The 15,571-nt window shown below is 43.2% G+C and overlaps 1 protein-coding gene across 2 annotated transcripts; it reads left to right on the top strand.

The window, feature by feature from the left end:
* The first annotated feature begins 4,644 nt into the window (after positions 1–4,644).
* Positions 4,645–13,984, top strand: Polr2I (RNA polymerase II subunit RpII15). 2 transcript variants are annotated; one of them, XM_080281865.1, is made up of 4 exons: positions 4,645–5,213; positions 5,741–5,844; positions 12,661–12,792; positions 13,518–13,984. In XM_080281865.1, exons 2-4 carry the CDS (start codon positions 5,746–5,748, stop codon positions 13,671–13,673), a joined length of 387 nt encoding a protein of 128 aa, XP_080137991.1. In that variant the 5' UTR covers positions 4,645–5,213; positions 5,741–5,745; the 3' UTR covers positions 13,674–13,984. The 2 variants fall into 2 exon arrangements, with proteins under 2 accessions (XP_080137991.1, XP_080137990.1); XM_080281864.1 differs by having other exon boundaries at positions 5,734–5,844.
* Positions 13,985–15,571: the final 1,587 nt, after the last annotated feature.

Genomic DNA, 15,571 nt, shown 5'->3' with positions numbered 1-15,571 from the left:
CCAAACATGTTGCCAGCTGCGTTGCCAACATATGTTTGAGTACACGTGTGGACGCGCCCTTAAGGGATGGGTCCATTACCATGTGCCAGGGGTAAACCAGCTCTGCTGTCAGGCTTTGCTACAGGTGTCGCTGAATGCACTGCGCAGTTGATCCTCATGCAGTGTGGTGCAGTGAGAATCTGTCCCTTCTCTCCTTGGGGCTAAGATATGAATAAATGTGTGTGTTTGTGGATGAGTAACTTGTGTGACGTCCTGTCTCAGCTACCTCCCTTTCTTTGAAGGAAGCAGTATAGATAAATAGATATTTAAATAGACACGACACAATATTATATACGAAGATTGCTAAACAGCAATATATGAGTCATGAATCTGAACCTTTCATCAATAAAAGTGGACCGAAGAGAGGGAGCGTGGGATACGGACAGGTTCGTGAGGTCCAGTTGCCGCCTGTTTAGGTGGATTATCCTTGTCCGTTCAGTTTGCTGTAGAGTGACTCAGTCAACCCTAGCAGCAGTGGTGATAAAACACCACCAAAAAGGGGGACAGAGGTATGGTAGGCCTACCACCAAACTTTTAATAATGAGTAGTTAACTGATCCTGAGTTAAGAGACTAATATGATCCTCATGACAAAATTATTGTGCACTGCAAGGTATGTGATTCCAACCTGATGAACTGCATCAAAATAAGATTAATGAGCCAACAAGCTATATATACAATATAGAAAATTTTGAAGCAAAGAATAACTGTGCGAATATTCAACATTTCACCAAGAAACCAATGGAAGGTCCTCAGGATAAGTGCATAATCCTGTACGGAGTTATTGTTATCAGCATTGATGGCAAAACACGGAAGGTTTTTTTCCCAAGCAGATGAAAAAGATGTTTCCCAAATGTGACACTCATCTTGTTTTTTTTTTTCTATCTTAGTTTTTTAATCAGTAACCCAGTTTTTTAAATTCTGGAGTAGCAATACTACCTCAGTGTGTGCCGAGAGGCCAAAGGGTGTGGGTGTGTGCCGATACGTCACCGCAAACACCGCGGGCCTCGCCCCTCTGATCACATCTGCAGCATCATGGGACAAACTGGTGTCTGTGATAGTCTCTTGACCTCGGAGAGTGCCAGGGAAGGGCAGAAACAATCCCAAACACCAGAATCGACCACGGATGGCAGTACTGGTGGCATGGAACAAGCTGCACCATGTGTCGCGAATGATACGTACAGGGGCAAATGCCAGCGCACGGGTGAGGGCGGCGATGCACCACGTACTGAACGTGACATGGAATGTGATGAGCTGAAGCAAACTCGTGAAGCCAGAGTGAAACTGAATTTCCCCACCGATTGCGAGCTCTCCCTCTCACAAAAAGCCAAAGTGGACCAATTCTGTTGCAACGCGGTTTCCTGAATTTGAGATCCTTTTCATAGAAAGTAAGACACATCCGTATGTCACAGTTAGAGCTGGCCATGCTTTTTTTTTTTTTTTTTTTTTTTCTAGTGATGGATTTGATGGCATAGTCTTAGAAGTTGTCAACAGCCGCCTGCAGACCAAGGTTATTACCTATAATGTTCCTGTCTGCTGGGCGGTGGAGGATCTCTAGACACCGGAAAATGTCCTGTGGATGAAGAGCTGGTTGCGGAGATCCGAGACCACAGCTTATTGCTCTGTTAGGGTAAAGCCACACCGAACGCTACGATCGAGGAGACTTAAGCGGGGAGGGATGAGGTGACACGATAAAACTCACTACATCCTGTGGGTAGCCACGCTGACTGAGCGGGGTGATTTATTGTCGCCCAGCTCACCCTTCACACTCGTCGCTGTGAGATCCATTAGTTCCAAAACGTTACGCATTGCCTGGCGACATCCCCAGGCATGTCTGCACCGATGAACGGCTTCTGACTATCTGTCGCCCGCGAGGCTGCCACTTCCTGTTTGGACAGGCATTGCGTTCGGTGTGGCCGTACCCTTAGAGGAAGAGATTCCAGAGAAAGTATTCATCTGGACACTAGGATATAGGAGAGTTGCACGCTGTGTCTCGGAGCCTGACCTCTGCTACCGCTGCGGCAGGTGGGGACACCTGTCATGGAAGTGTAGTGCAGCATACAGGTGTCGTTTTTGTGCTGGGAGGTACGAAGGTAACACTTGTCGAGAAAGAATCATGAGAGGTGAACACTTCAAACCCAAATAAAGCAACTGTGGCGGGGAACACAAAGCCCATTCGTCGCTGTGTCCCCCAAAACCACGGAACATCCTGGCACCACGGCCCAATGTCTCAAGCCCACGTAGCACCTAGCCTACACCGCTGCCACAGACCAGTGTTTGGGAGGCCTGTCTACAGGACTCGCACTTCCCACAGCTGGAAAAAACACACTGCTGCACCTGTGCACAATCAGCCACCAGTACACCTTGTCTAGTCCTCGGCAAGTCAGCCTCCAGATGGTGCTTCCAGCAAAATCAACACCTATGGGATGTCATTAGTGACCTCCACTCGGCAGTACAGGATCTATCCCGGAGACTTCACCGAGAGCGTCTGCTGCGCAAGAAGACTTCTTTGTCTAGTCTAACATAGAAAACGACGAATCTGTAGCAACGTGAGGCATGTCTGAGGTTTCCACTCCCCCAGATCATGGCGAAGGAAAGGAGCCAACAGGCGATCACAGGGACATGGAGGGGGCTCGTGCAGAAAGAAAAACTAGGACAGCCCTCCGTGCTCAGCTTGTAAAGGTCGTTGAAGGGAGGATCGAACAACAGATGACGAGGATGGAGCGGGTAGAAGGGAAAGTGCAGTCCAATGATTAGCTCTGCTTATACCTTTCTGACGTGGAATGTAAACGACTTACGGACTCTCTTTACTGACCTACACTCTTACGTTATAGTCCATAAACCTTATAGTGGCCCCTACAGAAGGTAGGACGTGATGTGCACCACCCAAGAGATTAGTGTTTTCCCGTTGATCAAGAAGAGGTAAATTCCAGGGGCTTGGCAATGTATGGTAAGTCTAGTCTCCCTGTTATATTCCTAGAAAAAGGTGTCCACAATGAAACGGAATATATAGTTGTATGCTTACATATTGACAGTATACTTCATCTTACAATGAATATATACTGTACGTTCGTGCTAGTTGCTTTCATGCGGACGCCCTTCCCACGTGCATATTTGAACAGAGAACCATTCTACTAGACCTTAATGCCAGGCATACAGACCCGGGCAGCGGTAAAACCTTAAATGTTAATGGTGCATGTGGCAGGTGGGAGCGCTCACCGTCCACTCACTCGATGTAGAGCTGCTTGGGTGTCTGCCCTTTCCTCTCTTCCTTCCTTCCTCTTCTGTGTTTCTTACCTTCTTTCTTTCCTCTTCTTTTTGCCTACGGGTGACTTAACCTTTCCTGTCTTTCTTTCCTTTGTTCTTTCCTCTTCCTTCCGTCTATGACTCTACACTAAGTAGTAAGCCAAATGGTTGGGTGACTATACACTAAAGCCGAATGGTTTCCTGTACACAAGAAACCATTTACTACGCCGAGTGGCAACCATATAACCAAGAACCTACTGGTTTAGTAGGTAATTATAAGGCGCTCCAATCGGACTGAGCCTGTGTAGGTTTATATCCGAGGGGCAGTTGGGGTTTGTTGCTCACGTAATGCCATTCAGGGATGAGTGAGGCTGGTCACTTTCACCTTAAATGTCAGGACCAACCCGGGCTTTTACGCTCCTCATGGGGCAATATAGGATTGGATGATTGATGGTTGGTTAATAGTGTGCGATGGAAAATTTTTCTTGATGCTGTTGATAGGGCGTCGCAGGTGATAATGTTCATATTCATGTTCAGGAAGGCAGACTTTACTATGTAGTTTTGTTCAACTCTGAAACAAGTACTGCTGAAACTCATGTACTCTGGTGTTTACTCAGTGACCATATCGCCCTTAAAACTTTTCTAACATTCTGCACTAATATTTAGCCTACAACCCCAGGAAAGAGTCAGTCATTCCAAGTGCACAATTTCCTAAACTCAGTTCCTAAGATCTAACTCGTTCAGGCATATATTTGCCTTCTTTATATGTTTTCTGAGTCCTGGAAATCTTTTTGCCATATTTATTTCACTGCCATATTTATTCCATTTTCCAGTATATAATATATCTTTTACTGTGAGATGGACAAGCAGTTTTAAAGACTCCTTTCCGGTATTAAGTCGAATTAAGAAAATCTCATTAATAATGGCACTGCATAAACCATTTCTGCCGGCAATATATTAAATATTAACCATAATATAACGAAAAGTACATTACGAAAAAAAAAAAAAAAAAAAAAAAAGGGGGTTAACTCGAACACATTCCAGACACTATAATAGTTTTGCTGACTTTCTTTGAGGCTAACCTCAACTTTCCCAAATACACCACTAGAAATTCATAGTGGTTTTCGCACTCACACTGGTTTCGTTTCTCTCAGAATAAAGCAACAAACAACGATATTGTAAAAACCGAAATGTCGGATGTGTTTAGAACCAGCAAATCGTTGCCATGGTACTGTGACATCGTCACTTTGGCTCCGATGGCCTCGACTGTACCCACTGAGTGACTGAGTTAAAAGCCCCTCTCAGGGGCTTTCTCAAGGGTAGAGCCGCATAGTTTTTGTGCCCACCGCCAGGGGCCCAGGACAGCCATATTTATGCGCCATGTCCTAACACCTGCGCCTTTTGAGATCAGCCAAGGGATCCGGAAAATGTAGTGCCATGGTCTACTGTGCAGCTTACGGATGCAACAGCGAAACAGAGACTAGAGAAAGCAAGCTAAGAACAGTGTTCCAAATGCATTACCACGGTCCATGGTGGAGGCGATGAGTGCGGTGTTTCAATATGGCGACCGAACTCAGGTTTGCTGCGGAGATTGCCCTTGCATATTATAGAGCTCAGTAACAACCCGATAGTGAAGGGGTGTACGTTAACCCGATGTTGGAAAAACGCTGTAGTGTGTTCTAATAAAAAGAATCTGTACTTGGCTCCAGAGAACTTGCACTTGGAATGAGGTTTGCCCAAGAAACGAGGCACTAGTGGTATGCCGTCTGTAGTTTTCCTTTAGTTTGAGAACGTGTAAATATCGATTTTATTCTGGTACCAGCAAATGAACGCATTCGGCTTGGGATTCGCATAGACTTCCTACAACCAAAGGATTAAAGCAGCCTTCAGTACAGTCTCCAATAACTCACTTTTCAAAACGTAAAAAATCGTAAGTACACTTTTTTTTTTTTTTTTTTAAATTAAGGAGGGAGGGCTTAAGAGTGGTCTCACGTACCATTACCTGTCAGTTGAGGGTTAGGCTGTTTGATTTGTTATACGTTATACGTGGAATTTGGTCAGTGCAGTCAGGTCTAACTGTGCAGTTGAAGTTTTGTAGTAGTGTTCAGTCAAAATGAACAGCCCTTACTGCGCGGGTGGACATTTCTTGGACGTTGTCAATAATTTGATCCATGCTGATGATTTTATTGTATTCCCCCCCCCCTATTGCTGTTGACTAATAATGATTTTAACAGAAGTGTCACTTTGTGCAATTAGTTTATGACAATTGTGCTGAAAATAATTATCAGGGAAATAGGCATGATGCTGGGTGGTGGTCTGTCAGGTTGATGAGGATGGGTTAGGTTAGGTAGCAATCCTACAGGTTAAAGTAGGTCTTAGGGGACAAACCTCTTGTTGGGTTAGGTTAGGATGATAGTAGTAGTGGCCTGAGTTAACAGATTACTTTTAAGTCTACAGAAACCATGAGTCTTGCTGCCAAGGGTGCTGCAGAGGGACCTGGATTTATTGGTATCCGGTTCTGCCAGGAATGTAACAACATGCTATATCCCAAGGAAGACAAGGTGTGTCATAGCTAATATTTTCTTACTGCTATAGAGTGACTTGTTTGCTGCAGTGACTTCTGAGTAGCTAAAAGCATAAGGTGATCTTATTTTTGTGAAATACTGTATTCTGTACTGAAAATGCTTCTCCAAGAATGGCTTACTTTTGTAACTTCACAGTGGTGATATACTGGTATGATTTCTTATAAAAAACAATTTCCTTGTTTATTGTTTTACATGAGAACATTCCAGCTTTGGACAGTTTTTATTTTCCAACATTAGTTCCTGTTAATTGGCTCGGTAGTTTAGCAGTGAAGAATTCTGTCAGAGGTGGTAATTGCCCCCCCCCCCTGCACAGACACACACATACACTGGTTTAAATCCAAAGGGTGACAGGCATATCAAATAAGCTTTAAACTGGTATTTACAGTGCACTGTTATCTTGTATATGACATAATAGTATGCTTCCAGTATCAGTACTCAAGCTATATTTTTTTTTAGTCTGATCCTTATGAAAAACATACATCCCGGTAAGTGACAGTCTGCATTGCTTAGAAATGTTTGGTTATGTACAGTTTCCATTTTGCAGTATTACCTTTTGTCAAGATGCCTCTTGATCCCTTTGTAGAGAACTTGGCAGGAAATGGTTGTTTAAAAAGTTAGAATTCAGGAGATGAATGCTGATTATTCTGTCATATAATATGTTGCCAGGGGTATAGGTCTAGCCTCTTATGGCATAGCTAAATACTCCAGTTTATGGTAGCCTGTCCCCAGACCCCACAGTCCTGGAGGGGGTGAGATGGGACTGGTTAACTTTTTTTTTTTTTTTTCCATATTACTCTTAACCCGTGGATTGCAAGCCACAGCTCAGGCAGGATAGCGTTGCATTGCAAGCCACAGCTCAGGCTGGGTAGCGTCGCATTGCAAGCCACAGCTCAGGCTGTGCATCACTATAAACAACTCGGCCCTTATGCAAACTTACGCATGGTGCTAGGCAAAGACGGATATATATATATATATATATATTGTTTTACCAGACAATGCCCTGGATGTTTATCTTCAAGTTTATAATAATCATTTTTTTTTTTTTTTTTTACTACTTCTGTATGTAAACCTACGCATGGCCCTACACAAAGACAGAGATTTTTTTTTTTTTTCCACCAGATGATGCCCTGGATATTTATCGTTAAAAAAAAAAAAAAAAAAATTGCACACCACGAGGTAGGATAAAAAAAAGGTAATTACGCAATCCATTGGTTAATAATCTTTGTTGAATATGTGAATGATGGGCCCATATTGCCTGGAATGCTGTTTATAGCACTTCAACTTTCATACTGTACTTTTGTCTTTCCCTGATTCTGGATCCTACCTCACCCCAATTTCAGATGGAAAAAAGGATGAGGCCACCCCTGCAGGGATTAGATATCTAGGTACATACAGAGAATATGGGGGGGGGGAGGGACATGATTTCCTTCTACTCGCAGTGCCTTTACCTTTACTTTCTGTTGTGGTCTGTGGTTACTGGATTGGATAGGAAAGTTGCTCATTTTGACTGAAGTTCTGGTTTACACTGGTCATCAGTACATACCCATTTAAATTAATATACAGTAACCTCTCAACTAACGCGAGTTTAAACAGCGCGTTTTCGTTTTAACACGAGCAAATATTTGAGGAGACTTGTTTAGCTAACAAGGGTTTCTCGAATTAACGCGACCTTACATGTACGTGATGTTTTCAAACTTGCCGCGCACACCTTGGACAGTCCTGAGATGGTAGACCGTCTCAGGGACGATGTAATATATTCAGTTGAAAAAAAAAAATATATGTATATATATATATATGTATATATTTCCATCCAGCCATCCATCATCCAATCCTACATTGCCCCATGAGGAGCGTAGGAGCCCGGGGCTTGGCAGTTGGTCCTGACATTTAAGATGAGAGTGACCAACCTCACTCATCCCTGAGTGGCATTACATGAGGAATAAACCCCAACCACCCCTTGGATATAAACCTTCACTGGCTCAATCTGATTGGAGCACAATAATTACCTACTAAACTACCAGGCGCCAACATTTGGTTATATAGCTACCACCCAACGTAGTAAATAGTTTCCTGGTGTACAGGAAACCATTTGGCTTGTCACTTAGTGTAGATTCACCCATAGGCAGAAGAAAGAGGAAAGAATGAAGGGATGAAAGACAGAATAGGGAGTGTAAAGTCACCTGTAGGCAGAAGGACGAGGAAAGAATGAAGGAAAGAAAGATAGAAGAAGATGGAAGGAAAGAAGGATGGAGGAGAGGACAGGGCAGACACCCGAGAGCAGCACTACATTGAGTGAGTGAATGGTGAGCGCCCCCACCTACCACAATATATATGTATGTATGTATATTGTATCTGTTTCATTATGGTAAATTAAGTCTTAAGGGGAGCTGCAAGGCTTGGTGGATGAGTTTGGGAGTGTGTGTAAGAAACGGAATCTAAAGGTGAATGTAGAGAAGAGTAAAGTGATGGTCTTTGAGAGAGGTGAAGTCAGTGAATGTACAGCGAGGTTGGATGGTGAGGAATTGGAAAATGTGAGTACGTTTAAGTACTTGGGTAGTGTGATGAGTAAGGATGGAGGTTTGGAGGGTGAAGTGCGTGAAAGGGTACAACAGGGAAGAAAGGTTGCTGGTTCTTTGAAAGCAGTGATAAGAAACAGGGAAGTGAGCATTGAAGTGAAAAAGTTACTACATGACAGTATTGTGATACCAACTCTAACGTACGGAAGTGAAGCTTGGACGCTGTTGGAAGGACACAAGTCAAGAGTGAGAGCAGTGCAAATGAGTTATTTAAGAGGAGCCTGTGGAGTCACATGGTGAGACAGGCTGACGAATGAGGATATAAAGGAGTGCTGTGGTGTGGATGTGGATGTGATAGGAAGCGTTATGAGGAACACACTGAGGTGGTTTGGCCATGTGGAGAGGATGGAGGGTGAAAGACTGACGAAGAGAGTGTATGTGAGTGAGGTGGAGGGGGGAAGAGGGAGGGGGAGGCCGAGGATGAGATGGAGGGATGGGGTGGAGAGGTATATGAGAGAGGGGGGTGTGAGTTGGGAGCAGGGGAGTGAAATGGCGGGGGACAGGGCGACTTGGAGGCGATTTGTTTGTGGCCACCCCAAACGGGATTGAGGCGTCTGGCAATAGATAGATAGATAGAAGTCTTTACATATCAGGACAGCAGAGCGAGGAGGGACAACAGAGAGAGGAGGGGAGCGAGGTGAGGAGGAACAGCAGCAGACGACGAGTGATGCGTAGATGAAGTGATGCTATGTGTTGTTATTGTTAGTGACCTACTTACCATAATGAAAAAGTTGCTTTTACTGTATTGTTTCTATGACCTACTAATGCATTAATAATGTTGAGGAACTTTCACAATGCCGTGAAAGAAGCAAAATTGAAAGAAAATCCATGTAAAAAATGAAAACAGTACTGTATGTATTTGGGGAGAAGTAAACAACGCTTTGGCCCAACTAGGGCTCAAATGTTGTTTGCTTCTTCCCAGATATACTGTTTTTGTTTTTTACATGCCTTGTCATTCAAATTAATCTATCTATCTATCTATATACCTAGGCTGCTTCCCCCAAGGAAAGGGAGGTAGCCGAGACAGAACGACACACTCCCCGTTTACTCATCCATTCAAACACATTCATTCGCATTTTAGCCCCAAAGGGGAGAATGGACAGATCCTCACCGCACCACACCGCACAAGGTTCAACTGCGCAATGCAATCAGTGACATCCGCAGCAGGGCCCGACAGCAGAGCTGATTTACCCCTACCACATCATAACAGACTCATCCCCTTCCCTGCACCTGACCTGACTAGCTGATCAGATTAATATTGTTGCTTTTAAGTTTAGAGTAGCATAACTTCCCAAATGGGTAGACTTTTCCAGAGTCCAGGAACATAACCCCCAATATTACCATTGTTTCTTATGGGAAAATTATGTTTAAATAATGCGTTTTTAGATAACGCGACCTCTCCAGGAACATAGCCCTCACGTTATTTGAGAAGTTACTGTATTTAGTTATTATACTGTGGTTTTGTACCTGTTGTAGGCCTTTGTGAAATGCAGTTCCCCCTCTGTGAGTAAAGTACAGTATCTGTAGTATGATTGGGTTATATTAGTTGCATTTACTTTTAACTATTGGTCTTCTTCAGATAATTAATCCACTGGTATATTTGGGGACTGGGTGACTCAGTGGTAGAGCGTCTGACTCGGGACTGGGGTGTTGTGAGTCTGAGCCACGCCCGGTAGCTGCTATGCCAGGAGTAGTGCAGTCCTGTCGCATAGCAGGGCAATTATGACCTAATGAGGTCTAGCTCGGGGAAACATTTCCCATCCCTTTTGACTGTATTTTATTCTGGCTTCTGCTAAACATTTTTATATTAGGAGACACCTCTTTTACACAAGGGATCACGAAATACAGGTTGACCAGAATACAGTGTGAATCCTTATTTCTGCTTGGAAAATGCCATTGAGAAACAAGGATCATGCTGAGGTGCACTTTATTGCTGAGTACTAGGGGTACCATGTCAATTTGTCATTCAGCAGTGTTTTGATGACACTGATGTAAATTTTTTTTATGGAATGGAAGAATATGATAGCAGGGATTTAAAGTGGCAAATCAGGTGAAAAGGGAGATTCGGGATATTATAGGTGAGCAGTGTGTGAAGAATGATAAAGGAAGGGTAGTGGTGAACAGTGGAGATTTAAAAGACTTATGGAGAAAGCATTATAGCCAGTTGTTGAATGAAGAGTTTGATTGGGACAGGCAAGGTTTGGAGCTAGCAGATCCAGTGTTTGGCCCTTGGTCTTTGATTGACGCTGCTATTGTGAGTGAGGCAATAGGCAAGATGCAGGTTGGGAAGGCAGCAGGTGTGTCTGGGTTGACTGCTGAAATATTGAAGGCATCAGGTAATACAGGAGTGAGGTTAGTCACTGACCTGATAAATATGATTATATATGAATGTGTTGTCCCAGATGATTGGCTGAAGAGTGTAGTTGTAAATGTGTACAAGGGGAAGGGTGATGCCCTGGAAAGAGGAAATTATAGAAGTATAAATCATTTAGATCAGTTAATGAAGGTAATGGAGAGAGTTCTAGAAGGTGTGATTAGAGAAAGAGTGAATATTGATCAGATGCTCTTTTAGGACAGAAAAGGAATCATATTTTGTTTTTGTTGACTTGGAGAAGGCCTCTGACAGTCTCACGAGAGGTGGTGAAGTTGGCAATGAGAAAGCTTGGGATTGAGGAGTGGCTGGTTAGGGTGGTTATGGCCATGTATTTGTGTGTTAGCACCCAGGTAAGAGCGAATGGAGGTTTGATTGATGAGTGTTCCATGAATGTTGGTGCGCATCAGGGGTCACTTTTGAGTCCCTTGCTGTTTATCATGGTACAGTACTTGAAGCCCTCTCACGTGACTTCAGAAATGGACTCCCATGGGAGATGTTGTATGCTGATGATTTGGTGTTGACTGCAGAGAATGAAAGGGAGGCAGAGGAAGGATTTAGGAAATGGAAAGATGGTTTAGGGCACAAGGGCTTAAGAATAAATGCAGATAAAACAAGTGATGATATTTAGGGTTAATGGCAGTACTGCCAAAGAAGAGGGAGAGTGGCCATGTGCAATCTGCCACAAGGGCATGGGAAGTACTGTTATTCCATCTTCTGCAGTGTTTGTTATACATGGGTGCATAAGAGATGTGGTGGTATTAGAGGTAGACTGCGAGATAATGCTGATTTCATGAGTGCGGTGTGTTGGGGAGAGCAGGTGGAGATTGTCAGGCGTGAAAGGACTGAACTTGCTGGTGAGTCTCTTGAGTGTGTGGAAGAGTTTTGTTATTTGGAAGACAGTATGTGCTGTGAGGTAGGGCTGGAGCTAGCTCTGTGGCTAGGGTGAGGAGTGGTTGGAAGAAGTTCAGGGAGCTGTTGCCTCTCCTGACACGGAGAGGGCTCTCCCTATGTGGTAAGGTATCTTTGTATGCAGCATGGGTTTGGAGTGTAATGCTGTATGGTAGTGAGACCTGGGCAGTAAAGGAAGAGGATATTCACAGGCTGCTCAAACATACAGAAATGACAATGATTAGGTGGATGTGCAATGTGTCCTTGAGTGCAAGATCTTGTGGGGGCTAGGTTTAAGATGGAAGAATTGAGGTTGGATGAAGCTATAGTGTATTGGTGTTGTGATGAGGAGGGGCAGATTGAGATGGTTTGGGCATGTGGAGAGGATGAGGGATGAAGATTGGTTGTAGAGAGTGAGAATAGTTAATGTTAGGGGTAGGGTGGCAAGAGGTAGACCAAAAAAAGACCTGGGATGAGGTCATTGTGACCCTAGGGATAAGGGACTAAATAGGGAAGCTGCCAGAGATTGAGTAGCATGGAAAACCATCATTAGGTGACCAAGGCTGACAATGCAAGCATGTTGGAGCCTTCAAAAATGAAACAAAACAAACTTATACTCACACTTGAGGGTAGCAAGAGACAAATTCACTCATGACCGAGTCATGATAGGTACTGACTGTTTGAGTGGCTTAGAGGCTAGGGTAGGTCTGTGTCAACATCTCCCAGACCTCCGTTCCCTTCCCAAAATTTTTGTAGTTTTCTGCAGGTCACACTGCATTGACATCGGTAGCCACGCTATGGTAAAACATTGTTTGACGCTGGCGGCCACGGAAGGGTCAAGTTTCAAAATTAAGTAAGACAAAGATGAAGAAAATCAGTTAGATACAGTGAGGCTAGAGTGGTTCAGAATAGTATTTATTGCATATAATTAGTATAAATGAATATTGTTTACAGGAGAACAAGATCCTGCTCTATGCCTGCCGAAACTGCGATTACAAGATGCCAACAGAAAACAACTGCATTTATGTCAATAAACTCATGCATGAGATTGATGAACTGCGACACATTAACCCTGAAGTTATACAGGTAGGTACTGAAACTTGTGATAATAAAAAGCAAGTACATAAATGCACCATTACTATAGTGAAATGAATACAGTATATTGCCTGAAATCATGTTCACATACTGTCGTAAGTTATCCATGATAGCAGCAACATGAAAAGTTCCATTTGTGTACCCTGTTTCATCTGTATTGCTTTTATTTCATCCCACCTTTCAGCATATACTGTATTTCTCAATTTTATTCTTTTTCTTATTGTATGGGTTACCTCACCACGTGTCCACTCATCTTTTGCATATGAATTTTGTGTTCCTGTTCTCTGTGCATTGTTTTTGTTAATACAGTGCCTCTAACTGTGCTGCCTGCAATCATGTCCAATGAAATAAGGCACACAGTTCTTTGAACCCCCCCGGAATCTTGGCTTCACCTCACAAGCCCAACCATAAAAGTGGGAAAACTATCATCAGTATGGGTCACACAATCATTCAAGCTCCCAGAATCCTGAATTTGCCTCAAGGCTAACCATCACACATATAATTTGTGTATCAAATTTAGAAAGGGATCCCAAACACATTTCGACTGTTTTTACAGACATGCTACTTTCAGCTAACTTAATGCCCTGTCAGTTCCATAGCCTCATCAACTTCAGTACCATGCTTCCTCACACTCCTTACCATATCTTTGCACCTCTTTCTTGGCACTCCTTGCTTCCTTCCTCCTTAATTTTAGCTGTTATCCTTTTCTTTTCAAGGACCCCACCTTGCCTCGCACAGATGACCATCCTTGCCCACGCTGCAACTCTCGTGATGCTGTGTTCTTCCAGGCTCAAACCAGGAGAGCTGAAGATGAGATGAGATTGTACTATGTATGCTGCAACACAGAGTGTACACACCGTTGGACTGAATGAACTAGATTTCCATTGAAGTTGTTTATTTGTGTTACTTGCAAAAAAATTCTCCTGTGAACTCACATTAGAATAGAACTTGGAGTATATGAGTTTTACCATAAAAATTTAAACAGCATTTATTTTGAATGAATGTGCTTATGAGCTTCAGTTGGGAAATTTACTAGGATCATGTTATCACCATCATAACTGAAACTGTAGGTGGTTGGTGTATGCCTGGACTGGAAGAACCAGTCAAGAAATATATTTAAATCAAAGATTGGGTTATGCAAGGACTGTTTATATTGAGTTTTTTGTGAACTAGTGTTACGATTATCTTACAAATAAAAAAGTGTAAGTTAAAGCTGGAACTGTTACCCTATTTTCAGCACACAGGTAAATGACCATATCTCAGAATATTTACATGCATAGACAGTATTATCCTAAGTGCAATATAAATTTTTATACAGTATCACACCACTTGGTCAAAAGCTGATCATATTCTTGGTCTGGAAGACAAAGTTTTGACTATGCCAATTCACTACAAGCATATTCACCAACTGCATACCTGCTTTGTGCAACTGTGAGAACACTGACAGTTGAAATAGCTCTATAATTTCCTGCATGGGGAGTTACATGGAATGACAAGCAAACAAATAAGTAAGGAGCATTGTGATGTTGATGGAGATGTGCTGGAAAGCATCAGATGTGTCCTGAGATGGGTTGGCCCTGCGGAGAGAATGGAATTAACCAGGACAGTGCATGAAATGTAATGGAAGGAGAGGGGGGAGGGGGAGGATGAGGACAAGACAGGGGTAGGGTGGACAGGTATCTGAGGAAGAGTGGTGCGAGTTGGAGATAGGGCAGCTTGCTGGTGGATAAGGTGACATGGAGGCAGTTAGTTTGTGGTGACCCATTCTGAAAGTGTCTTGCTATAGATAACATAGACAGACTTACAGAACAGTCAGCCTAGTTATAATTTCAGTCACTCCACATCCCTACCAGCTCAATTAGGTGTTCTGGCCCATTCAGGCCATTTCAAGTGCCATACTGTTAAATCTGTTCAGGATATTTATTATCAATTAAGGCTCTCCTCATCCAGTAAAGTCCAACCAATCAGGTTAGGAACTGAGAAGGGAGAGGGTTTTGTATCCTGGCACCACATCTGAAGACACAACCTCAAACAGAGCTGGGAAAAGTATGCAAGTATACTGTGCTCAGCCTAATGCCCCTTCCCATTGTGCATGAATATATCACCAACATGAAGGGTATAAGGTACCCTATAAAATCTGACCAGTAAGTCTTTAATACTCCAAACATCCCACACCAGTAAAAAATTTTTAAGGCTTTGCTTCAAGGGCTAGGAGGATAAAACAGTGACAACTCAACCCATTTTGTCCCCTCTGATGTGTAGGACTGAATCTAGGTTGCTACAGTCCAGACCATTTAGGGTAAATGACAGCAAACTTTCCCTGATATTACATGATCAACCTGTTACTCCAACTAGGGCAACATGCACAATGAAATGGGCCACACATTCATTCACTTACTTTTCAAGCTCCCCAAATCCTTACTCTGCCTCAACAGGCATGCCTTTCCACACATACCCATCATCATCTATCAGAAAGTCAATTCAATGCCTATATATCATCATCTATCAGACAGCCATTCCAACAGCCATCACGTTGAACACGTGATGCCAAACCCTTGTCTTGCACTCTTTCATACAAAACTCATCCAACCAGCTCAGCCCCTTGTCAGTTGACTACTCTCAACAACCTCCACGCATCGCTTTCTCATGCACTCATTTACCACATCTATCTACATTCTTGGTCTACCATGCCTCCTCCCACCTTCAAATTCAGTCACATACATTATATCCACCACCTTCTTTATACTCATTCTTTCTGTATGACCACATC

This window comes from Coenobita brevimanus, chromosome 91, assembly GCF_032717465.1.
Source record: "Coenobita brevimanus isolate Jiangsu-jjx chromosome 91, ASM3271746v2, whole genome shotgun sequence".
NCBI lineage: Eukaryota > Metazoa > Arthropoda > Malacostraca > Decapoda > Coenobitidae > Coenobita > Coenobita brevimanus.
This window is presented reverse-complemented; position numbering and strand designations above follow the sequence as displayed.

What these genes read in the sequence shown, in the direction of transcription:
- Polr2I (XM_080281865.1), top strand. Translation starts at nt 5,746, where the DNA reads ATGAGTCTTGCTGCCAAGGGTGCTGCAGAGGGACCTGGATTTATTGGT. An exon ending in TATATCCCAAGGAAGACAAG is followed by an intron (nt 5,845 to 12,660) that starts GTGTGTCATAGC and finishes TATTGTTTACAG; the next exon opens with GAGAACAAGATCCTGCTCTA. An exon ending in TTAACCCTGAAGTTATACAG is followed by an intron (nt 12,793 to 13,517) that starts GTAGGTACTGAA and finishes TTTCTTTTCAAG; the next exon opens with GACCCCACCTTGCCTCGCAC.